The sequence below is a fragment of the Peromyscus eremicus genome, chromosome 7 (genome assembly GCF_949786415.1).
Source record: "Peromyscus eremicus chromosome 7, PerEre_H2_v1, whole genome shotgun sequence".
Lineage (NCBI taxonomy): Eukaryota > Metazoa > Chordata > Mammalia > Rodentia > Cricetidae > Peromyscus > Peromyscus eremicus.
Genome location: NC_081422.1, coordinates 16,759,054 through 16,783,933, shown reverse-complemented (window position 1 = coordinate 16,783,933; position 24,880 = coordinate 16,759,054). Strand labels below are relative to the sequence as shown.

Below are 24,880 nucleotides of genomic sequence, written 5' to 3'. Positions count from 1 at the left end.
CATAGCAGGGGGGACCCTAGGATGACTGTGCCTTATAATAAGTTTTGGTTTTACCCAATCCCTGGGCAAGCTTCAGTGAAACATTTCGCTATTAGGATAAGAATTTGTACTGTATCAAGCTGATAATAGAAAAATAGATAAATAAATAAGAAAAACCAACAAAACAAAACAAAACACACACAAAAAAAAACCCCCACAAAAAAACCCCGAACAAAAAACTTTGGTTAAAAATTTTTAAAGAATTTTTAAGTTTATTTTATGTACATATGTGTGGGTGTGTGTCAAAGTGCATCTATAGTCAGAAGAGGATTGATAAGGATCAGTTCTCTCAGCCATTTTCCTGCTCCTCATATTCATTCTCTTCATTTATTCATCTGGTGTCAGGGATAGATCTCAGGGCTCTGGAGTGTGCTAGGTAAGCATTCTACTGCTGAGCTATATATTCCCAATCCTTTCACAGCGTGTGGAAGGTCTGTAGAAGAGACCATCATTCCCCTGTGTTCTGTTACTGATTTTATTCAACGCAGGTTATGGACGTGGTTCCTGGCCTCTCCACTATGCTACATCCTTGATGTATTGGCTTAAAAGTCTCTTGTGAACTACATTTTCAAGGAGGTGCTCTCAGCCCTGGTTGGCAGATAAGAACACAGGATGAGTCCAGATGGTATACTCAAGGTCACTTTAGAGGGCACGGGGTGAAGACTAGATTAGATGTGAGGCCTTTTAAGAGCTCATAGATATTTTTTTCTTTTTAAAAGGTTTTTAAAAAGTGTGTGTGGTGTGTGTGTGTGTGTGTGTGTGTGTGTGTGTGTGTGTATGCGCATGTGAGTGCAGTGCCCACAGACGCCAGAAGAGGGCGTAGGATCCCTTGGAAGTGGAGTTACAGGGGCTTTGAGTGGTTGGATGTGGGTGCTGGTAACCAACCCAGGGTCCTCTACGGGCTCTCAAGAGCTGAGCCATCTCCCCAGGAAAAGGAACGGTTAGTGGCGCCAGCCCGAGCGCGGACGAGCCCACTGCAGCCCGGAGGTGTGCGGCGCGCCTGTCCTGCGCATGCGCGCTCCCTGCGCTCCCTTCGGCACAGCGCGGCTTCTCCCCACCCCCTCACCCTGTGGTACACGCTGCTTCCGCTTGCGCCGCCCCCTCCCAGTTGGTTTCCGCGCGCGCGAAAAAGCCGGGGTCTCGTTCCGAGCTGTCCTGTCGGCTGCAACCTGCGCGATGCCAGCACGAACAGCCCCGGCCCGAGTGCTCGCGCTCGCCTCCCCGGCAGGCTCGCTGCCCGACCATGTCCGCAGGCGGTAGGTGCCACGCGGGGTGAGGGTGGGGGGCTAGACCGATGCCCGGGCATTTGTGGAGGCATCTCTGCTGTGGGTGGCCCTGCGGCCGCTGACAGCCGGGGCGCGCATGCGCGGGCAGTGCTTGGCGCGGGCCGTGCTTCCGGTCGCGCGTCCCCAAGGCTGTTGGCGCCAAAATGGGTGGGGGCCGGTGTGCTGGAGTCCCCTGATCGGGAGCTTGAGGGAGAAAGGCGAGAGTGTCTCCTGGCCTCCTGAAATAGAACGAGCTCGGGGGCACCTCCTGGTTTGCTCCTCTTTGGCCAGCCAGGCGCCTGGGTATGCAGGAAATGCCCCCTCCCCCGCGGCCCGCGGACACCCCGCAGCCCCCACCCCGCTCTGGCCTCCACTTCCGGTCCCTGGAGGTCCCACCGTGCCCACCCCAGGGTCGCTCTGCAGGACCTCCGAAGGCCCTGGTGCAGGAGGGCTTCCTCTGCGTCACGGTGCAGCGCCGGGCCTGGGCAGCTTGCAGCCCTCGTGGGATTTTGTTTTGCTTTTACCCTAAAGTAAAGGGTAAAAACGATCCTGCGATCCTGGAGCCATCCAAAGGACTCTGCCTGGGGAAGATGGTGCAGAATAGGCCCTCCACCTTTTCAGTGACATCAACCAGGCCCTGAGATCCCAGAGCAATCGAGGAAACGTTTGACCCTGTCCAAAGTGGGGAGGGAAAGATGGATGGTAATGAGCTGTCTCGACCCCAGCCCCATCATTGTAACCCCTGTGAACCAATTCCTTCGATCCTGGCACCGTTGAGGAAGCTTTTTACGTTGTCCAGTGTGCATGTTCCAAAGAGTGAGGGATGGCAGGTAACCCCCACCCCATTTCAGTCCATGTGAATACCCCCCCCACCCCTCCCACCCTCCCCCCTCCGCCAGCGACCAAGGAAGCTCTTCAACGGTCCTCTGTGTGTCTCTGGAAGTGAGGGACTCTGGGTAATGGGCCCTGCGCTACTACCTCTGTGCACGGGGCTTGGCGGGAACACGATCCTGCTTCCTGTTCCAGGACATCATCAGGCAGTTCATTCTTGAAAACTTGTCCCATGTGGTGGTGTGCATTAGTCGTAGGTGCCCTGACCAGCTCTGGACGTCCTCCAACCCGATCTATGAATCTACTTGTGCTGTCTATTTCCATGGGTTCGTTTACTGCGGTGATGCCAGGCCAATTTCTATTTGAGCTTTGGAGGATGAAGTGGGAGAAAAGAGTATGGCTGAAATTCCCCTTCCTGTCAAACACCCCCACCCTCTGAAGCTTTGTGCATGCAGGTTTTCCACCACTCAGCTGCACCTCAGCCCTTTTGCACTCTTTCTTTTTGGGCGGGGGTGGGGGTGGGGTGGGGTGACAGGATTATTGGTGAGTTTCCCAGGTTGGCCTGGAACTCTATCTTCCTGCCCCTTTCTCAGTATCGGGATTACTGGCAGGTGCCACCATGATGGTTTAGGTTTTGAATGCCTGTTTTTGACTGTATAGATAGAAAAATTGGCAGATTTTAAAAAAATTTTTGAGACCAGGTTTCTCTGTGTAGCCCTGGCTGTCCTGGAACTCACTCTATAGACCAGGCTGGTCTCGAACTCAGATCCTCCTGCCTCTGCCTCCCAAGTGCTGGGATTAAAGGCGTGCGCCACCACCGCCTGGCAATATTGGTAGCTTTTGTGACACCCCTCAACAAATTTTTCTTTTATAATTGAACCTTCCTACCACAATACGTAGCTGGAGCGCTTGGTGGCTCTTTAAGGTTAGACGGTGAGATGACCTTCCTGCCGTTCCTGTCTGTTTGCTCCCTGTTCACTTGTGGTTTTTGTTTTTGTTTTCCAGAAAGGGATTCCTTTAGCCCAGGTAGGCTAGCCTCTGGTTGTATAGCTCAGGCTAGCCTTGATCCTCTTTCCAAGTGCTGGGATTACAGGTCTGTGACACCACATCTGGCTTAATTTTTCTTGATTTAGGAAAACTTAGTAGCAAAATATAGTCTACAGTATGAAGAGGTGCCTACATCTGGTGGGACGTCAGGAGCTGAATTAGGCCTGGCGGTTTCTGTCCGGCTGCTATTCTGTATTTAAATGGCAGTTGGTCTAAATGGCAGTTGAAATTTGCATAAAGTATTTTCTTTTATTTAGTATGTATGTATGTGGGTCCATGCTACAGCTCTGTGTGGAGGGCAGAGGGCATCCTGCAGGAGCTGGTCTTCTTTGGTTCTGGGTACGGAGTGTTGGTCATCAGGCTTGGTAGCATACCCCTATCCGCTGAACCAGCCCCAGACTGACTTTCTTTGCAATATACTATACCCCACGTCTTTGAAAAATCAGGTTTTTTTTTTTAGGTGTGGTGGCACATGACCAATAACCCAAGCCCTTAGAAGGCAGAAGCAGGAGGGTCACATGTTAGAATTCAACCAAAGCCTTGCTTCAAAGATTCACGCCTTTCAGGATGAAGTGTTTCTTTCCCTGAACAAGATGACATCTTTTCCATAGCTGAGACCTCCTTGTTGACTCAGGTTTCTAATTGCTTTTAGCTTTTTAAATTTTTTCAAGGCAGAGTCTCTATGTACTCCAGCTGGCCTTGAACTTAGAACGGGTGTGTGTTACATGCCTCTCGCTCTTATTTTTTTTTTTTTAACTTGTGTATGAACGGTGTGTGTTTGTGCACGTCCCACAAGGTACGGGTGGGTGTAAGGACAACTTTACTTTTAAATTTTTTTTTTTTTTTTTTTTTTTTTTTGGTTTTTTGAGACAGGGTTTCTCTGTGTAGCTTTGCGCCTTTCCTGGAACTCACTTGGTAGTCCAAGCTGGCCTCGAACTCACAGAGATCCGCCTGGCTCTGCCTCCCGAGTGCTGGGATTAAAGGCGTGCGCCACCACCGCCCGGCCTACTTTTAAATTTTATGTGCACATGTACTACAGCGTGAGTGTGGCAGTTAGACTTGTTTATACTGTCATCTACCTTTATGTGGAATTGGGATCAAACTAAGTTTGTCAGGCCTGTGTGACAAGTGCCTCTACCCACGGATCCATCTCACCAAGTCAGTTATTACTTATTTGCTGTGTCTGTGTGCACACGCTTACCACAATGCACACGAGCAGGTCAGTTCTGGGGGTCCTGGAGTCTGTGTGCACACGCTCACCACAATGCACATGAGGAGGTCAGTTCTCGGGGTCCTGGAGTCGGAAGTCAGGATGGTAACAACTCAGGAAATCAGACTTGTCTTCTTTTGAGACAGGTCTGTGTAGCCTTGGCTAGCCTGAACTCTTTGTAGACCAAGCTGCCCTCATACCCATCTGCCTTTGCCTCCCAAATACTGGGATTAAAGGCGTGTACCACCATGCCCGGCTTATTACATTTGAACTTCTTGGAATTGGAAGTTGTTTCTTGCCTTCTACCTTATTCTCTCTCTCTCTCTCTCTCTCTCTCTCTCTCTCTCTCTCTCTCTCTCTCTCTCTGTATGTGTGTGTGTGTGTGTAAGTATAGGTGTTTCGCCTGTGAGTATATCTGCACCATGTGTGCCTGGTATCCAAGGAAGCCAGAAAAGGGCAGTAGATCCCTGGGACTGGATTTTTGCTTTCAACCATATCTTGAGACAAGGTTTCACTATGTAACCCTGGCTATTCTGGAACTTGATATGTAAACTAGGCCTGCCTGGAACTTAACAGACCCTCCTACCAGTGTCTGAGTACTGGGATCAATAACCTTTTCTTTGAGACCGATTGCTCATAACCTTGGAACTCACTGATTGAGCTAGTCTGGCTGGCCAGCAAGCCCAGAGGTCCTCCCTTCCTCCATGCTTGTCTTTCTGTGAGTATTGGGATCCAAACTCAGGTCCTTGTACTTGACAGTCACTTTACTAGTCCTGTCCCCAGTCTCAGACAGTTGGGTAGCCCAGGCTAGCCACAGCAGCCCTGTGTAGCTTAAGATGACGTGGATTCCTGATCCTCCTGCCTCCACTTCCATGTGTGCAGGTTTATGTGGTGTTGGGGATGAACCCGAGAGCCTCCAGTGTCAAGTGTGCGAGGCAAGCGTTCTACTCATTGACTTTCCCTCTTCCGTAAGATAACACAGCCTGGCTTCAAGCGTTCTACTCATTGACTTTCCCTCTTCTGTAAGATAACACAGCCTGGCTTCACTTGAGTAGGAAAAGTGAGTTCTGTGACTTCAGATTTTACCTTATTTTTGCTGTGTTGAAGTTGAACCCAGGCAGCTCTATGCTGGAGGGGATAGATATCTCACCCCAGGTCTGGAACACTGTCTCTTGATTGACAGGTGTTTTGTTAAGTCCTGGTGCTGTCCCTTACAGCTGTGTGGTTGTCTGCTTAATCTCAGTGCCCTGTCCATGTCCCTTTTTAAAAGATTTATTTCTACTTATGTGTATGTGTGTCATGTGCATGTAGGTGCCCATAGAGACCACAAGGTGTCAGATCCCTTGGAACTTGAGTTAGAGAGGGGGTATTGCAAGCCACCTGACCCGGTTGGGGAACTTAAGTCCTCTATAAGAGCAGCACATGCTATTAACCACCAAGCCGTCTCTCCAGGGGCCCCTCATCTGTTTTTGGAGGGCGCTGGGCATAAAACCCAGGGCAGATATTTTACCATTCAACATGCCATCTGAAAGATGGGGCTGGGGCTGACTGTTCCTCGGTGGAGTTTTATAGGTCAGCTGAGCTCATGGTGGGAGTGGGTTAGAACAACAGCCTGGAGGCCTTCACCCTGGCTGGGCCCAGGGAGGTAATCTATTCAAGTACTCTGCAGTCAGCCGTGTTGCCTTTTTTTTTTTTCCCCCTCAGACAGGGTTTCTCTGTGTAGCTTTGCACCTTTCCTGGAACTCGCTTTGTAGACCAGGCTAGCCTCGAACTCACAGAGATCCCCCTGCCTCTGCCTCCTGAGTGCTGGGATTAAAGGCGTGTGCCACCACCGCCCAGCTGTGTTAGCTTTTTATTCCAAACTTGTGGAATGATCTAGGCTTCTTGTTCTGCGATTTGCCTAGACTTTTGTGTGCCACGTCTCCAGTCACCCTTCTGTTTTGAAACTGGGTCTTTGTAGCCCAGGCTGTCTTTGAATTCTGTCCTGCTCAGCCTTCTGAGTGCTGTTGGGATTCCTAGCATGAGCTGCCAAGACTGGTTTAGTTTTTAGATCTTTTTCTCTGGTGTTGAGATGACCGATTATTCATTTTATTTCTGTATCTTTTAGTGCTGGCTGTGGATCTGTGCTAGGCAAGTGCTGTGCCTCTGAACCACACCTTGGGCCAAACACTAAATTTCTTGTGCTGTTCTGTAGGTCAGAAATGAGGGCGGTATGGCGTAGAAACCAAGATATTTCTAGACTGTGGCCCTTTTCTGGAAACACTTGGGCAAGAATGTGTCCTCTCTCTGGGGAACTACAGTTTAGTTTATTGCTGTTGCAAGTCTGGCCGCGGAGGGGGGGGGATGTGGTGTGGTGGGGGAGGCTTGATTATTTTCGTGTGTGTGTGTGTGTGTGTGTGTGTGTGTGTGTGTGTGTGTAAGACAGGTCTCATTACATACCCCAGGCTGATCTTGAACTTAGTTTTCCTACTCCAACCTTGTGATTACTGTGACAGGTGTTGTTACACCTGGCTAGTTCTCTTTAGTGTGTGTGTGTGTGTGTGTGTGTGTGTGTGTGTGTGTATGAATGCAGCTGTACTCCTCAGCATGCGTATAGACATCCAAGAGCTATTTTAACTTTATTTTTATTTATGTGATTTTTTAAAAAAATTTGAAGTTACAAAAGTGAGTCTAGGTGGATGCTGCCTTGGTATGTGTGTGAAAGGCAGAGGTCAAATTGTTGGCATTGATGCTCTTTCCACCTTTATGGATTCTGGGGTCAAACTTAGGTTTCCAGACTTGTGTGGCAAACCCTTTAACTGTCTCACTGGTCATATGTTTTTTAGTACACCTATCTGTGTGTGGGTGTGTTTAGGCAGGCCAGAGGGCAATGTTGGTTGTCTTCCGAAATCGTCTCCACCTTATTTTTTGAGACAGATCTCTCACTGAATCTAGAGCTCACTTCTTTGGCTAGATTTGGTGGCCAACAGGCCTGGTGTCGCTTTTCTCCTCACGTTGCTTTTTACACGGGTCCTGGGATCCTAACTTGGGTCCTCCCTAAGTCCTCTTCGCAGCCCTCTCCAGACTTGTTACGTAACTAGGATGACCTGGAGCTTGTGATGTTCCTGCTCGGCATTTTGAGTGTTGCGTTACAGGTGTGCACCACTGTGTCTGGCTAGATCTGCTTTGTCAGTGCTGAACTGAGGACTGTCTGCAGCTTCTGAAATGGTCTGACCGTTTGACTCCTACCCCCTCTTTCCTACCCCCCACCCCACCCCACCCCACCCCCAGCCAGCTTCTTGGGCCATGTCCTTGTCTCTCTGACCTTTCCTCTGTACTTCAGTCTTTTCTGCAATGCAGCTGGATTAGACTAGGCCCATACTGATTGTCCCTGATAATCTTCCCATCGAAAGCGCTAGAATCTTAGTCACATTTTCCGAGTGGCTGTTGCCACATAAGTAAGAGTCAGAGGTCCTGGGGTCAGGGCAGCAGCATCTTGTGAGAGGGACATCATTTTGCTACTCAAGATGCTATCATCAGATGGGTTCATGCTGTCGGTCTAGCCAGAGGCTGGGGTGGGTATAGCTCAGTGGGAGAGTGTGTCTTCAACACATCTCAAGGCCCTGGCTTTCATCTTCAGCAGTAGACAGAAAAGGCAGGGTTCTAGAACCTTGGGCTTCCCTTGCAGGCCTTATTCTGCTGTCAAATTGTATCTCAGACCTGCATTTCTGGTTTAGGATGTTGAAATAACCTTTGCAATCTTCTATGTAGTTCATGTTTCTGTCAGACTAATATTCCTAAAGTCCTGGTTCCAGTATTGTGGTCCTGCCTCTCCATGGTTCCTTTGGTCTTCTGACCTTGGAACAAGGTAAATGCTCTGAGCTTCTGTTGCTGGCCCCTCTCTGGACTTCTTTCTGTCTGGCACTGTTAATGGCTTGCTCTTGGGTGTCCCCTGAAGCAGCTTCCCCACTGGGACTCTGCTGGGTCCCTCTTCTGTGCTGTTGGGCTTGTCTTCTCACTGGGGAAGAGCTAGGGTTTTTTTGTTTTTGGTTTTTTGAAACAGGGTTTCTCTGTGTAGCCCTGGCTGTCCTAGAACTCACTCTGTACACCAGGCTGGCCTTGAACTCACAGAGGTCCACCTGCTTCTGCCTTCTGAGTCCTGGAATTAAAGGTGTGTGTCACCACTGCCTGGCTACATTAGAGTTTTTGAAATTAGGCTTAGTGTGTGTGTGTGTGTGTGTGTGTGTGTGTGTGTGTGTGTGTGTGTGTGTGTAGCACTCATGTAGAGGTCAAGACAACTTCAGGAGCTGGGTTCTCCCCTTCCACTTGTAGGAGTTGAACTTTGATCAGACTTGTAGGAAGTGCCTTTACCCACTGAATCATCCCATTGGGACCTACATTATGTTTGAGACAGAATGGAGCCATAAAGTTTAGACTGGTCTGGAACTTGCCATTCTCCTGCCTCTACCTCGTAAGTGTTGGCTGGGGTTGCGGTTCAGTGCTGCTGCACCTGGCTATGACTGCCTACTTTTTCAAAGGTTTATAAATATTTTATCTTCCCTAGGTGGCTAAGCTGTTGGAAGTAGTTAGGAATGAATCATGGCCTGTCAGGTTAACATGGGGCTAGAGATGTTTCTCCATCCTTAGTTCTCCACTTGGAACTCTCATTCACTATTTTTGCGACATACTGCTTTTTGTAGCACAGGTTAGCCTTGAACTTGAGATTATATGAACTCTTCCATCCTGTGTGCTAGGATTCCAGACCTGTACCACCAAACTCAATTGAGTCTTACCTGGTTGAATCTCAGTATGTAGGGACTGTTGAGCTGGTCACAGTAGCTGTGTCCTATCGCCATTTTAAGGCAGACTAACTGGGTTTGGGAGTATGACTCAGTGGTAGATCGCTTGCCCAACACAGTGAGGTTCTGGTTCCATCCCAGCATCAGGTGGGGCACAAAAGGGACAGTCACGTGGACTGCTGTAGCAGCTGTGTTTATGCCTCTGGCGACAAGTGTCCACTGTGCAGCTGCCTGTCTTGGAGTCTTGCCTTTGGCCAAGTTACCTGTAGGGTGGGATGACTTTTGCCCGGGTGGGGCTCTGAGCTCCTGGAGGGGTTTTTCTTTTCCCTTGGGTGTTGGAGTAGGACTCGAGGCTTTGTGTGTGTTAGGCAGGACTCTGCCACACTCCAACCTGAGCTTCTGAAATATCAGCCATTCCAGAGCCTTTTTCATTTTTAGTCTCATGGAGCCTAGGCTAGCCTTAAACTCATTTTGTAGTCTAGGCTGGCCTTGAACCTCTTCCCCCTACTCCTAAGCACTGGGCTAACAGATGTGTGCCACCACATACATGTGGGTTACTGGGTGCTGGGATGGAACCCAGAATTTACGTACCAGACAGACATTCTCAAGGCCCCAGCTCTCCAGAGCTGCTACACTGCAGTTAACCTTAAGTACAGTTGCAGAGTGTGGAGCACCTTGTCCAAGGAAAGCCCCTTTGCTGGCGTTAGTCCAGTTAGCCAGCCTCTGACCTGGAACAAGGTAGGCACATGTATGGAGTGGTGCTAGAAGGAGGTTGGCCAGTAGGTGGAGTAACCACGGTGCCCCCGTCCGGCAGCCCCTGGGTAGACCGCATCTGCCTTCTAGCGACTGAAAACTGAGCACCCAGACTTCAAGGCTGCTGGGAAGGAGCAGAGATCGCACAGGCCTGGCTCCTGTCCATGGTGGTTAGACCTGTTCACGTTCCACTGTCCCCAGGCTTGGTCACAGGCTACCATTTCTTCTGTGGCTTTTTTTTTTTCTTTCCTAGTCTTCCCTGACCATAGAGGTAAGGTAATCAGTAATCTGCCCACTTTTTTTTTTTTTTTTTTTTTTTTTTTTTTTTTTTTTCAGACAAATCCAAGAGAATTCTGTGCTTCCAAACTTAGGTACATATTCTGGAGGTTGAGCTCTTTGAGATTTTGGCCTGCTTTGTTTCTCCCAGGTAGTGCTAGGGATGGAATCCAAGGCCTTGATATGCCAGGCAGGACTCTACTCCTGAGCTGCATTCTTAGCTCACCAGCTTGCTTCTCAGATTTCATCTCTAGCGCCTGTGTATGTGGGCATGCCTGATGCCCTAGAGACCTCATTTCCCCCATTCAATTAGTTCTACAATGGAAGGCTGCCACCCCATACCTGGCCTTTAGGAGCCATCAGCTGGCTGGTCCCCACAGTGGAGTCATGACTCGTGCTGACATCATGCTGTGGCAGCCCTTTTAGGACTCATTTGGGAGAAAAACAGTTGTAGGTCATCCAGGTTATAGAGGGACCCTGATTGTGACCTGTTCTCCATTTCCTTTCTTGTATTTTACCCCTCTGCTTTGAGACAGGGTTTCCTGTAGTCCAAGCTAGCCTCAAACTCACAAGGTACAGCCAAGGATGACTGAATTCTTGATCTTCCTGCCCCTTCGTGCTGAGTGCTGGAATTATAGGTGTGTGCCACCATACCCAGTTCACGAAGAGCTAGGAATGGAACCCAGTGGCTCGTGCATGCTAGGCAAACACTTGACTGGCTGAGCGCATCTCCAGCCCTGTTATCTGAGGTAGGGTCTCACTGTAGTCCAGACTGGCTTTAACTTTTCCTGCCCTGGCCACTGAGGTATGGGGGCTGACTGTGGGCAGCTCTCAGATGAGCTTCCAGGAGGCTGAGGTACTTGTTCAGACTACTAAGGACATCATGGGAAGGACAGAAGAACATGCTGGAAACTCAGGCATGGTGGGGCATGCTTGTAGTCTCCACACTCAGGAGGTGGAGGGAATCAGGAGTAGAGTTCAAGAACTTCCTCACCCACCCAGCTGTAGGAGACCCTGTCTCTAGAAAAGAACCAAAAAGAAAAGTTGATGTTGAACATCGGGGCCAGGGGCAGAAGAGGACTGTTTTCCCCAACAGTCAAATATGATGTCTATTCTTTTTTCTTTTGGGGCGGGGGGGCAGGGGTGGATTTTGGTTTTGTTTTCTTTTTGTTGTTTGTGTTTTGAGACAGGGTTTCTCTGTGCAGCTCTGGCTGTCCTGGAACTCAGAGATCCACCTCCATCTGCCTCTGCCCGAGTGCTGGGATTAAAGGTGCGCTATACCACTGTGCCCAGCTTTACACACACACACACACACACACACACACACACACACACACACACTTCTCACTATGTTACCCAAGTTGGGTACAGGTTTATGTACTTGAGTTATCCTCCTGCCTTAGCCTTATGAGTGGCTAGTACCACAGGCACTTAGCCCAATTCCAGCATCCCACAGGTTTTTGTTGTTGTTGTTATTCTTTGTGTTTTGGATTGTGGCATTGATTCTCAGGTAAATGAAGTTGCTTATTTTATTTTTGTATCATTTCCTTTACCTAGGCTCAAAGACTTAGAAAGAGATGGCTTAACAGAAAAGGTAACTGCTCTTCCTTCACATATTCACTTGGATATGTGCTATGTGTGCCTGTAAATGTGTTCACATATGTATGGGTGCCTGTGTGCAGTCAGGTGCATGCATGTGCGTGTAGAGGCCAGAGGTTGATGTCAGATATCTTTGTCCATTACTGTCCACTTTATTTACTAAGGTGGAGACTCACTGAATCTGGGACTCATGGGTTCAGCCAGTCTTAAGTAGTCAAGCTTGATGTGGAGAATCTCCTTTGCCTACTGAGAGCTGGATTCTGCCAAGCCTTTATGCCAGTACTGGGGATCTGAACTCTGGTCTTCATGCCTGCATAGCAGGTGCTTTAATGACCAAGATATTTCCCCAGCTCTCTAGTTCCTTTCTGAGGCAAGGTTTTGATCTGTAGCTTGGGCTGACCCTGAGCTTAGTAGATAGTTCAAACTGGCCTTAAACTGGCAACCCTCCTTGTCTACGCTTCGTGTTGAGATCTCAGGCATCCTACACCACGCCTAGCTTGTATTTAGTTTTTGGCTGAGCCAGGGCTGCTTAGCACACAGCTACCGGGGCAGCCAGATGGCTTAGTTTCTGTGTTAGTTTAATTGCTAGCTTGGGAATCTGGGGCTTCTTCAGCTCTGTCTTTCCACAGGAGTGTGTGAAAGAGAAATTGAACCTGTTGCATGAATTCCTGCAAACAGAAATAAAGAGCCAGTTATGTGACTTGGAAACCAAATTACATAAAGAGGAATTATCTGAGGTAAGTGTCTCCCAGTTACCAGGAGGCAGAGGCTCCTGTTTGTCCCACTGTGATGTCTTCCTACTAAATTATCCTTTGCTGTTGTAGGAGGGCTACCTGGCTAAAGTGAAATCCCTTTTAAATAAAGATCTGTCCTTGGAGAATGGAACACTCACTCTCACCCGAAAAGCCAACAATTGTCCAGCCAACGGAAGCCGGCCAAGCCGGAGAGCAGAAGTGGCAGACTCAAAACAACCCTCCAAACTCAGGCCCAGGAGAAGCAAGTCGGACAGTGAGACCAATTGTAAGAACACATGGCAGTGGTTCACAGTTGTTTGCTTGTTTGGGTTTTTCTGGCTGTTTTGAGACGGTACCTGTCTGGATAGTATAGGCTGGCCTTAAACTGTTTTCCTGCTTCAGCCTTCTGAGTGCTGGGTGATAGGCCTGTGCTACCTTGCCGATCTCACTTGACTTGTTTCCATCTTGGAGGTTGTGGTTCATTTGAAGAGACAGTCCATCTTGAACCAATGAGCATGCACCACATGTATTCTAGTTTCTTTCTGTTCGTTTCTGGTGCTGAGAAGGAAGCCTAAGGCCCTGTGAACACTTAAGTACATGCTGACATTCAGCTGTACCCTTATTCTCTGGTTAGTTTCTTAATGTTCCTTTCCTTGTCTGTCTGTCTCCTGTCTGTCTCTGCCTCTTTTGCAGTGCCAGGGATGGAACCCAGGACCTGTGGTGTGCTAGGGAAGGGCACATCTGCCAAACCCCAGCTGTTTTCTTTTTTGGGGTGGTAGTAGTGGTGTTGGAGACGGAGCCCAGAGCCATGTGCATGCTGTACAGGTGCTTTGCCATGGGGCTGCACAGAGCCTCTAGTTTATTTTCTGTGTGCTTCTGCCTAGCTTAGACTCACACAAATGGTCCGTCCCTACAGAGGTTTCAGTTCAGGGGTTTTGATGTTTATAATGGTGTTGACAGATGCACGGTCACCATAAACCATTCTTGGATTCTGGGCTTTCGTTCCCTGGGTTGTATGATGCTATTGCCCGATACTAAGCAGTGGATTCTCTAAGAGGCTGTCTGTTGACATGTGCAAGCTGGTACGTAGTTTACTCTAGATTGAAAGTCAAGAAGTGAATATTCTTGCAGCAGCTGGCCATCTGCAGCCATTTTTCTTACTGAAGAATGCCATGTCTTTTTTCCTGCTTTTAAACAGCTGAAGCTTCATCTAGCTCCATGGCTACGAGGAGAACCACCAGGCAGACCACCATCACATCTCACTTCATGAAGGGGTCAGTATGTAATGAGGGGCTGTGGCCATTTCTTGGGGATCTGGTAATTTTGGAAAAACATAATGGAATCGGAGTGAACTGCCTAGCTTCCATAATTGATAAGTTTAATTGTTTTTAGTATTTATTATGTATACAATGTTCTGGCATGTGTGCCTATATGCCAGAAGAAGGCACCAAATCTTATAGATGGTTGTGAGCCACCATGTGGTTGCTGGGAATTGAACTCAGGACCTCTGGAAAAGCAGCCAGTGCTCTTAACCTCTGGGCTATCTCTCCAGCCCCAAGTTTAATTTTTTTTTTTTTTTTTTTTTTTTTTGGTCTTTCGAGACAGGGTTTCTCTGTGTAGCTTTGCGCCTTTTCCTGGAACTCTCTTGGTAGCCCAGGCTGGCCTCGAACTCACAGAGATCCGTCTGGCTCTGCCTCCCGAGTGCTGGGATTAAAGGCGTGCGCCACCACCGCCTGGATACTTTTTTTTTTTTTTTTTTGGCCTTTTTTTGTACTAAGGATAGAATGCAGGTTCTGGTTCCTTTTAGGAACTCTGCCATTGCGCCGTGCCCCTACCCCTCCTAGAGATTTTAGGCAGAGGATTTCCCACTGAGCTGCACCCTGTATAGATGTATGTTTTGCAGGTTTTGTTCACTGGACCTTGACAAACATTACTTGTGAACACTTTTTTTTTTTTTTTTTTTTTTCACTTTTTGAGAAAACTTAAAGCATACACAAGCTACAGCATATAGTACTACAAGAGCTGTTAATGCTCAAACCTGGAGAGATGGTTCAGATAAGAGCACTGGTTGCTCTTTCAGAGGACCTGGATTTGATTCCCTCCACCCACATGGTAGTTAATGACTATCAGTAACTCCTGTCCTGGCGATATGAGGCCCTCTTCCAACCTCGTTGGGCACTGTGTGCATGTAGTGCACAGACATACATTCAGACAAAACATTTATATACATAAAACTTAAAGAACAAAACAAAGAACCCTCACACTCATCACCCAGTGATAGAAAGATAAAGCATAACACTGTTCCCATGCTTTTTATGAACTTGTTTTTTTTTCTAGTTCTGGTAGTGGAACCTTGTTCACAAAGTGGTACCATCCAACTTCATATGGACATATTTATATAGACATAAACATGTTTTGTGTTTTGTTTTTGTCGGAGCTGAGGAACGAACCCAGGGCCTTGCGCTTGCTAGGCAAGCGCTCTACCACTGAGCTAAATCCCCAACCCCATAAACATGTTTTGTTACGGTTTTGTTTAAGATTAATTTCATGTATCCAAGTGCTTTTCCTGCATTTGTGCCTATGCACCACATTGTATAGTGCCTGCAGAAGTCAGAAGAGGGTGTCAGGTCCCCTGGAACTGGAGTGACCAATGGTTGTGAGCCACCAGGTGCTGGGCCCTGAACCCAGGTCCTCTGCAAGAGGAGCAGGTGCGCTTCAGCACTGCCATCCCTGCAGCACCACATATATTCCTACACACTCACAGTGTGTATGTGATGTGTATGCGTTTGCAACATGTGTATGTTTGTAATGTGGTCACCCAACTAGCCAGCCAGGGCCTAGTTTTAACTCAAGTCTTCAAGAGCACGGGGTGCTTTTAACCACTGAACCATTTCTCCAGCACACAAATGTTTCTCTGAAACATTAGAAAGTTGCCTGCCACTTTGAGCAATGGCTTCTCATTCTACAAAGAGACACAACAGATTTTTGACAAGGACTGCTCTGTCCTTTGAGTCAGCCTCAGAAAGTATAAAGCTGAGCATCTGCTTTTCCAGGAGACCTGGTTTTCATTTCCAGCACCTATATGGTGGTTTACAACCATCTGTAACTTAGGGATCTGATGTCCTTTTCTGGCCTGTCCAGGCACCAGGCACACAGTGCAGACAGACATGCAAACGAAACAGTCACACACTGTCAAAGTGTGAAGCTGGAGACAATGAGATGACCTAGAAGGCAAAGTGCTTGCTTGTTCTGCAAGCACAAGAACCTGTCTTCAGATCCCTAACACCCATGTTAAAAGCCAGAATGCCAGTGCATGTCTGCAATCTTAGCACAGAGGGGGCAGACACAGGCAGATTCTGGGCCCTGGCTGGCCAGAGAGTCTAGCCAAGCTGGTAAGCCGGTGAGCTCCATGTTCAGTGAGACTGTCTCAAAAAATAAAGCCAAGAGCAGCTTCGCCCAATCCCAAATGGGTGACCACATTACAAACATATACATGTTGCAAACGCATACACATCACATACACACTGTGAGTGTGTAGGAATATATGTGGTGCTGCAGGGATGGCAGTGCTGAAGCGCACCTGCTCTTGCAGAGGACCTGGGTTCAGGGCCCAGCACCTGGTGGCTCACAACCATTGGTCACTCCAGTTCCAGGGGACCTGACACCCTCTTCTGACTTCTGCAGGCACTATACAATGTGGTGCATAGGCACAAATGCAGGAAAAGCACTCGGATACATGAAATTAAGTCTAAAAATTTGTGTTTAAAAACAAATATATGAGTCAGGCGGTGGTGGCACCCACCTTTAATCCCAGCACTCGGGAGGCAGAGCCAGGTGGATCTCTGTGAGTTCGAGGCCAGCCTGGTCTACAGAGTGAGGTCCAGGAAAGGCTCCAAAGCTACACAGAGAAACTGTCTCAAAAAACCAAAAAAAAAAAAAAAAAAAAAATTTGTGTGTGTGTGTGTGGATGTGAGCACTGGTGTTCACAGCTGCCAGTAACTCCAGCTCCAGGGAACCTAACACTCTTCTATCCTCCAAGAGCACATGACACACATAATTTAAAATAATACATGTAACCATTAATTTAAAAAAAACTTCTTTCAGTCCTGGAAAGATGGGCCCTTCCTGGCAGGGAAGATAACCTGTGCCTTTAAGAGGTTCTTCTGTGAAAGAAGGGAAGTTATTGAAGGCCGCTGGATGGCTGGTATGTATGTGGGGGTGCGTCTCAGAACTAACAGTCTCCTCACTGTGTGACAGCCCCACTAAACGGAAACCCAAGGAAGAAGCTGAAGAGAGAATCTCAGACGAGTCTGTTGCAGAGAAGGACCAGGTGGGCCAATCCTGTTGACTCTGGACACTTTGTGTTTGTTGGCAAGGGTGAGCAAGGGTGGTCTGTCTAAACAGACTCCTCGTAGTAGGGGTGTTCAGAGTATGTGGGTTAGAGGGAGGACAGAGCTCATGCTAGAGCCTGATGGGTTTGAAATGGCAGGGCAGCCCAGCAGGCTGGAGTCCTATATAACAGCTGATGCTGTAGTTCTTGCCTGAAGGCATCGGGAGGCAGAGTTCTATTTATTTTTTCAGTGTTGGGATCAAATTTAGGGCTTCACCCATGGAAGCCCTGTTCCACTGAACTGCACACAGGGTCCCTGTGTTTGATAGATGAAACTATATTAAGACAGTATTGTGTAGCCCAGGCTGGGCTTGAACTGTGTATACTTGAGCCTGGCCTTGAACTCTTGGTCTTCCTGCCTCCACCTCCCAAGTGCTAGAATGACAAGTTTGCACTACTATCCCAGCTGGTTGGGATTTTTATGTGTATCTTTGTGGTTTTGTGTGGGGGTATGTACACATGCATGCAGATGCTCAAGGAAGCCAGAGGTACCAGATCCCTAGAGCTAGTTACTGGGGGTGGAGTAACTTGGGTAGTTGACAGGGGTCCTGGGAACTGAATTCTGGTCCTCTGGAAGAGCAAAATGCACTCTTAGTGACTACACCATCTCCATGCATCCTACTCCCCTCTTTTGAGACAGGATGTCACTGTAATCCAGGCTGTTCTGAAGCTATAACTGAGGCTGGCTTCAGTTGCCTAATTGCTGGGTTGCATGTGTCGGCTAGCATACCGGGCTCTACCCACCCTGTTTAACTTGTGTTTGGGGGGTTGATCTGACCCGCCTCCCAGGAACGAACCCAGGGCCTTGTGCTTGCTAGGCAAGCGCTCTACCACTGAGCTCAATCCCCAACTCCTGATCTGCCTTTCAAACCAACATTGTCTTGTTCTCTATTCCTCCCTCTGCCCAGGATAAGAGACGCAGAGTTAAAGGCACAGTGTGGTAAGAATCCTTATAATCTCCTTTGGTTTGTCTCAATTATAGAGATTACTTTCTGAAAGCTAAAAGGAGTTCTGTGGTAAGTTTTCTTAGCAGCTATAAACCTGTTAAGGATGATGAATTTGGGAGCAAAGTATTAATCTTTCAATTCATGTAGAATTCTCCCTCATCACAGAATGAGTTGAGGTCTCCTGGTATGAGGCCTGGGTGGAAAGATCTCCCTCAATATTCGGTGGTGAGAATACTTGACTGTCACGGTCCTGGGATGGTGATTGCTCTTAGTGTAGGAAGCTGGGCTCGTGAAGCTGCTTCTGGGGACTTGGCTGCTTGGGTCCTGCCTTTGTGATGTTCTACTTTGCCTAACAGTGGTGCTGGAGTTTCTGAAGTGGAACCAGAAAGAGAAACACCGGGAACCATACTGTGTCAGGAAGAGCCAGGTGAACAGGTAAAGCGGCTTCACAGTCTTCTTTCTTTGAGCCTGTCTCTCTGGCTCCTAGAATGAGGTGGAGGTGAGGAGAGCAGGACAGCAGTGAGTGTCGGCTGAGCAGGAAGCCTGGACTAGGTCTTGATGGAGGTCTCCTTTTTGAGCATAGGAAGTGCTGGAGGTTCCATAGCACCATCCAGATACAAAGCTGCCATCCTGGCCTGGGTCCTAGCTCAGTGCAGAGTGTTGGTGTAGCATGCTTGAGGCTGTGGGTCCATCCGCAGTGTCCTAAGTAAGCAAACCTGTCTGACGTTGCCCCTGGCTGAGATGAGGTCAGCTCATTCCCTCAAGCCAGCCCTGCAGGGGACAGGGAAGGTTCTGACCACAGGTACTTTGTTCAGCAGTAAGACACGGGCAGTTTTTTGTTTGTTTTTATATAAAGGCCGGGGGATAGAGATTCGTTGGAGTACTTGCCTGGCATACATGCAGCCTTGGGTTTTATCATACCTAGGAACAACACAACATTTCCAGGCACACTTATACTCCTAGTACTTGGCAAGTGGAGGTCATCCTTTGCTTCATGGCAAGTTCAAGGCCAGTCTGGGCTACATGAGACTATCTGAAAAAGCAAAAAACAAAACCAAAAAAATTGGTTTTTGTATCTATTTGTGTCTGTGGGCCCACACATGTGGGTATCAAAAAATAGCTTTTAGGGGTTCTCTTTCATCTCGTGGACCCCAGATACCAAACTCGGGTCATCAGGCTAGATGGCAAGGGCCTTCAGCCCTGAGCCATCTCACTGGCTCTGGCTTTGGCTTTCCTGTGTTCAGGGAACTCCAACTCAGGCTGTGAGGCCTGCATGGCGGCTTTTTACTTGCTGAGATAGTTCCTTAGCCCTTTTAAAACCTTGACTTTCTGTGTGTGCTGCAGCGGCTCCCCAGCCCAGGATTTGCTTTAGTTTTTCTTTCTCTGCCCCCAGGGTTTGTCTCATAAGAATGTCTCTGCTGTCTGCTGACTCCACCAAAAGAAAAGACAGTTGTTGTTGTTGTTTATTTTATTTTACTTTGTTTTTTTCTGAGACAGGGTTTCTCTGTGAAGCCTCGGTTGTACTGGAACTTGTTCTGTAGACCAGGCTGGCCTCAAATTCACAAAGATCCATCTGCCTCTGCCTCCTGAGGACTGGGATTAAAGGCGTGCGCCACCCCTGCCCAGCTGGGCTTTTATTTTTTTTATTTTTTATTTTATTTTATTTTATTTTTTATTTATTTATTTTTGGTTTGTCGAGACAGGGTTTCTCTGTGTAGCTTTGGGCCTTTCCTGGAACTCGCTCTGTAGACCAGGCTGGTCTTGAACTCACAGAGATCCACCTGGCTCTGCCTCCCGAGTGCTGGGATTAAAGGCGTGCGCCACCACTGCCTGGCTGGCTTTTATTTTATTTTATATATTTTTCCCTCTCGGAGCTGAGGACTGAACCCAGGGCCTTGCGCTTGCTAGGCAAGCGCTCTACCACTGAGCTAAATCCCTAACCCCTGGCTTTTATTTTTTAAGGAAGCAGAATTGGAGTTTAATAAAGATACTTTAATGTGGGCTTAATGTGAGGGTTGAGAGAAAACAACTTAGAGTCTGGGTGTGGCCCCTCAGAGTAAGATGGGTCCAGGTGTGGGTCCAGGCTCCACGGAGAGCCACCCAGAACAGTGGCCTTGGTAAGTGTCCACCACCTTACCAACCTCACTAACTAGAATCTAGTAGGATTATTGCAGGTCTGTTAATTCAGGACAAATGGGGGAATTTTTTCTGGGTGGTCCAGTGTCTCACTATGTACATATGTATATCTGGCTGACTGTGTAGACCAGACGGGTTTTTTTTATTAACTCTTTTATTCTCTTTTAGGAACATGACAGGAGACTTCGTGGTCAAACCAGAGAACTGTAAGTGCAGCTGGATGCCTCTATTCCCTGTAATGATGCTCAGTTGTCATATCGTAGTTGTGAATGAGGGTCTGATACTGAGCACTATTGTATTTTGTAGTCTATAGAAAGTTCTGAGAAAAGCCAGAACAAGGCAGGCTGGAGAGATGACTCAGCTATTAAGAACACTAGTACTCTTCCAAAGGACCTGGGTTCTGTTCCTGATAATCACATGGAAGCTAACAACTAACTAACTACCTTTAACTCCAGATCCCAGGGGATCAGATACCCTCTTCTGGCCTCTAATACATGCTGGCATAACACCCATCCACATAAAATATTATTAATATAATGAAAACCAGACCGAGGCCCAGTGAGATGCCTTACCCAGTAAAGTGCTTGGTGCACAAGTCTGACAACTTGAGTTCAATCCCTGGAACCTACAAGATGAGAAGAGATGCATCCTAAAGTTGTCTTCTGTGTACACTCACGTTATACAGATAACTAAAGTCAAAGCTGGGCCTGGGCAGGGGACACACATCCGTAATTTCGTCTTGGGAGGCTGGAGGCTGAGGCGGGAAGGTTGCCATGAATGTGAGATCAGCCTGAGCTGCAGAGTGAGACACTGTCTCTAAAAAAAAAGAAATAGGAGCATTGTGGTGCACACCTTGCATCCTAACACAGGAGAGGCCGAGGTGGGCCAGCCAGGACTACTCCAGGGAAGACTGACATCATAGTAGCCTGTGACCTTCTCCTGACTCAGGCCTTGCCTCAGTGGTCACACTGCCTTCAGTAATGTGGCTCTGAGTGGTTATATAAGTTAGCTTGTAGTCAGAGTGCTGGCTGATTGCCCCAAAGTTTAGCAGCTTGAAGATAGGCATTCATCGAGCTCACCCAAGGCCTGCTAACCTACAGCTGATCCTGGCAGGGACAGTGGGCCGACTTAATTGTCCCTGACTTACTTCATCTGAGCACATTCTGTGACAGCGGAAAGGCACAGACGGGTAGTGCTGGTCTCTTGATATTTATTGTGATTTTGTTTGGATGTTTTAATTTTAATTTTTGGTTTTTCAAGACAGGGTTTCTCTGTGTAGTTTTGGTGCCGGTCCTGGATCTCGCTCTGTAGACTAGGCTGGCCTCAAACTCAGAGATCCACCTTGCTCTGCCTTTTGAGTGCTGGGATTAAAGGTGTGCTCCACCACCACCGCCCGGCAGTTTGGGTGTTTTAATAGATAGGGTCTCCTATGTATCCCAGGCTGGTCCCAGACTTGATCTTCCTGCCTCAGCATCTGGAATGCAGGGATTGCAGGCCTGTCCCACCACATCCAAATAGAGATAAACCTTTATTTTTTTTCTCCTTTGTCATGTGTCTTATGTGTGGGCATGTGTGTGTAGATAGGTGTAGTAGCCAGAGGCTGACATAAGTGTCTTCCTTTTTGCACCTATTCAATCAGGCAGGAGCTCTCAGTTGAGTCCAGGGGTCACTGGTAGGACCAGTCTTTTTTTTTTTTTTTTTTTTTTTTTTTTGGTTTTTCGAGACAGGGTTTCTCTGTGTAGCTTTGCACCTTTTCCTGGAACTCACTTGGTAGCCCAGGCTGGCCTCGAACTCACGGAGATCCACCTGGCTCTGCCTCCCGAATGCTGGGATTAAAGGCGTGCGCCACCACCGCCCGCCAGGACCAGTCTTAATGAGCCACCTTGCTCCGGGGCTTCCCTGTCACAGCCTTCTAAAGACTGGAACCACAGGTGGATTGTCATGCTGGGCCTACACTGCCAGTATTTACATAGTGAGCCGGGCAATCGAAACTTCCGTCCTTATCCGAGCTGTTTTCCCAGCCTCGGAGATAGTGGGTTTTTTTTTTGTTTTTTTTTTTTGTTTGTTTGTTTTTTTTTTTTAAGCTTCTGTTAATACCCACTTGACTGATGTAAATATTGAAGGTCCAGAGGACAGCCAAGTATCTGACCCACGGGTGAGACTGCTGGAGAGTAAGGGACAGTTGGACCCCTGTGTGAGGCCAGCCTCTGTGCTTTCTGATTTTGGCCATACTCCACTCAGTTCGTCTCAACAGTGTTCACAGGGCAGGTACAGATGGTCCTTCCAGGCCCCAGATTGCCAGTGGAGGCCTGCTGGTGATTCTGTCTTAATCTCTGGCATTTCTGATTGTCATTCATCTGAAGAACTGAGGGTGTGGCTCGTAGACCCAGGACGCTTGTGAGTGTGCACACAAGTGTATTTGAAAGTACTCATGCTGCAGGTTGCCCGCAGAGGTAAGAGGACAGCTCTGGGGCTTCAGTCCACACCTCCCATGGTGGGTTGTGGGGACTGAACTCAGATCAGCTTTGTGTCAAGTCCTTCTATCTGTTCAGCCATCTGGTGAGTCCCCATTGAGTACTTGTCATCAGTTCATGACGCGATAGGTTCGAGCCCCAGTTCTGCAAAAATACGGAATATAAAGGATCAACATGTGAAGGATAGCAAAGATGTCCCATCCTTGAGTTCTGCAGGAGAGGTCACTTAAACCCTCCTTTTGACTGATTGGATCGTGTCCAGAGCCTTGTCCCACCACTGTTCATGTGTGAGTTTTTTGTTTTTTGTTTATGTGGCAGAACACCGAGGCAGAGATCAAGGGAGGAGCCAGGCAGAGAAGCAAGACCAGGAACCCACAAGGAAATGGACGTTGATGAAGAAGCAAAGGCAGAGTCCTTATTTATCTTAAATGGGCCTTGTCTGTGTGCTCCTACTGGATTGGCAGAGATGGTGCTGGGCAGGGTTCTGGGTGCAGAATCTATCCCACGTGTTACTTGTACAGATTTGCCGGGTTTCCCTTGGATGTTGGTTGTCACTGCATGTCTGAGCCTGTTTGCCTGGACCAAGGTGCATGTGAAGCCTACTTCTTTAGAGACCTGGTCCACCTAGAGTTCAAGCCTTGAGTTGTTCACCAAGTCTGCTCCCTTAAGTCTTACGATCAATTCTTGACTCTCCCTCTTCCCGCCTCTACTTGCTCAACTGAGCACCCTCACAACCTAAAACAAGGCTGGCAAAATGGTACACCCCTATAACTTGAGCACCAGTAGGGTAGAGGCAGGAGCAGGAGTTTTATCTCCTTAGCTAAAGATGAGGATCAATGGGGTTGGGGATTTAGCTCAGTGGTAGAGCGCTTGCCTAGCAAGCACAAGGCCCTGGGTTCGGTCCTCGGCTCAAAAAAAAAAAAGAGGATCAAGGCCAGCCTAGGATATTGGAGACTGTCTCAAAACAACCAAAATCTTCCCTGTGAAGCCAAAGCATACAGTTAGAGGATTCTCTTCATTCAGTAAAATATGATGAGGTTGTGTGAACAGCCCAGTGTTTGCCTGGGTCCATAGATCCCCTCTAGTGCATGTGTTGCCTAGTACTCTGTGAATGCTGTTTACTTTACTGTTACAGTATTGTTTAGGGAACAGGACAAGGACAGTCTGTATGGGCTGAGGACGGTTTTCTGAGCCTCTTGCATCTGTGATTGGTTGAATCTCAGGGACACGGAAGACTCATTGCCTGGGGTGCCAAGGCCTCTGATAGGGTACAGTGCTCAGTCTGGATTCCTGCTTTATGGAGCTCTAGGGCCGTAGGTGAGGTCTCCACCTTAGGAGATGCCTGGGAAATGTCCATCTGGTTTCCCCCCATTGAGATTAGAGAGTGGAGCCTGAGCCAGTGTAGTATTCTCACTCCCTGCTGGCCTGTGAGAGCAAGCCACAGGTGACACTCTGGCACCACCCCAGGGTGTGGTGATGTTTCCAGGCCTTTCACTTCTTTGCTCAAATGCCAGTGGGTCATGAGCAGTGCTTGCCTCAAGTCAGGGAGCTTTGGTTTGTGTTCCGTCTTATTTTTTTATGTGTGTGGGTACACGTAGACATGAAGAGGACAGCTTGTAGTAATTGGTTTTTGTCCACCGTATGGAGCCCTGAGATTGTCAGTCAGGCTTGTCTGCAAGTGCCGAGTCATCTTGTTGGCTGAGCTCTTAGTTTGGGATGGGTTTTTGATATGGGACCAGAGTGGCCTTAAGCTCCTGTGTCCCCAGCCCAGAGTGCCTCACAGCTGCCTTGTGGAAAGGGAGGGCTGAGGTTCACACCGGTTGCATAGACCCACTCATTCTAGATGGGCTTATCAGTGAGGTACACTCTACAAGCTCAGAAACTGCTAGATGTGTGCTTTCTGGTTTGCTTTTTGTTCTGTTTTAAACAGTCTCACTATGTAGCCAAGGGTCACGTTGAACTCTCAGTTCTCCTACCCCCGACTCCAGCCCCTAGTGCCGGGATCACAAGTCTTTGCCACCACTCCTTGTCCATACTGAGCTGAGGGTAGAACCCAGGACACCGTGCATGCTTGGCAGGCACTTGGCCCACTGAGTCCCAGCCCGTTGTAGTGTTTTGAGACAGGGTCTTACTATGTAGTCCTGGCTGGCCTAGAACTCACTCTGCCGACTGACCTGCTTCTGCCTCCCAAGTGATGGGATTAAAGGTGGGTATCACCACAATCAGCTGTGGTTTGGGGGTTTTTTTGTTTTGTTTTTGGCAAGGTCCCTGTTGACTTGGACAAAAAAAGAGGCCTCCTGCTTTTCCTCCAAGTGTTAGGTGACAAAGTTCTTTAGTTTAGACAGTTCTTTAGTGCCTGCTGATTTGTGGAATTGGGGGAATGGGGGTACAGTCTTAGCAT

The 24,880-nt window shown here is 48.2% G+C and overlaps 1 protein-coding gene across 1 annotated transcript in view; it reads left to right on the top strand.

The window, feature by feature from the left end:
* The first annotated feature begins 1,146 nt into the window (after positions 1-1,146).
* The window catches only part of Dnmt1 (DNA methyltransferase 1), a 51,608-nt gene continuing 27,874 nt past the window's right edge, over positions 1,147-24,880 (top strand). Inside the window, 10 exon segments of the mRNA XM_059267406.1 lie at positions 1,147-1,295; positions 11,757-11,793; positions 12,428-12,535; positions 12,623-12,818; positions 13,731-13,806; positions 16,790-16,862; positions 17,831-17,862; positions 18,226-18,304; positions 20,174-20,211; positions 22,798-22,885. Coding sequence (XP_059123389.1) covers positions 1,216-1,295; positions 11,757-11,793; positions 12,428-12,535; positions 12,623-12,818; positions 13,731-13,806; positions 16,790-16,862; positions 17,831-17,862; positions 18,226-18,304; positions 20,174-20,211; positions 22,798-22,885 — 807 coding nt within the window. The 5' untranslated portion in view covers positions 1,147-1,215.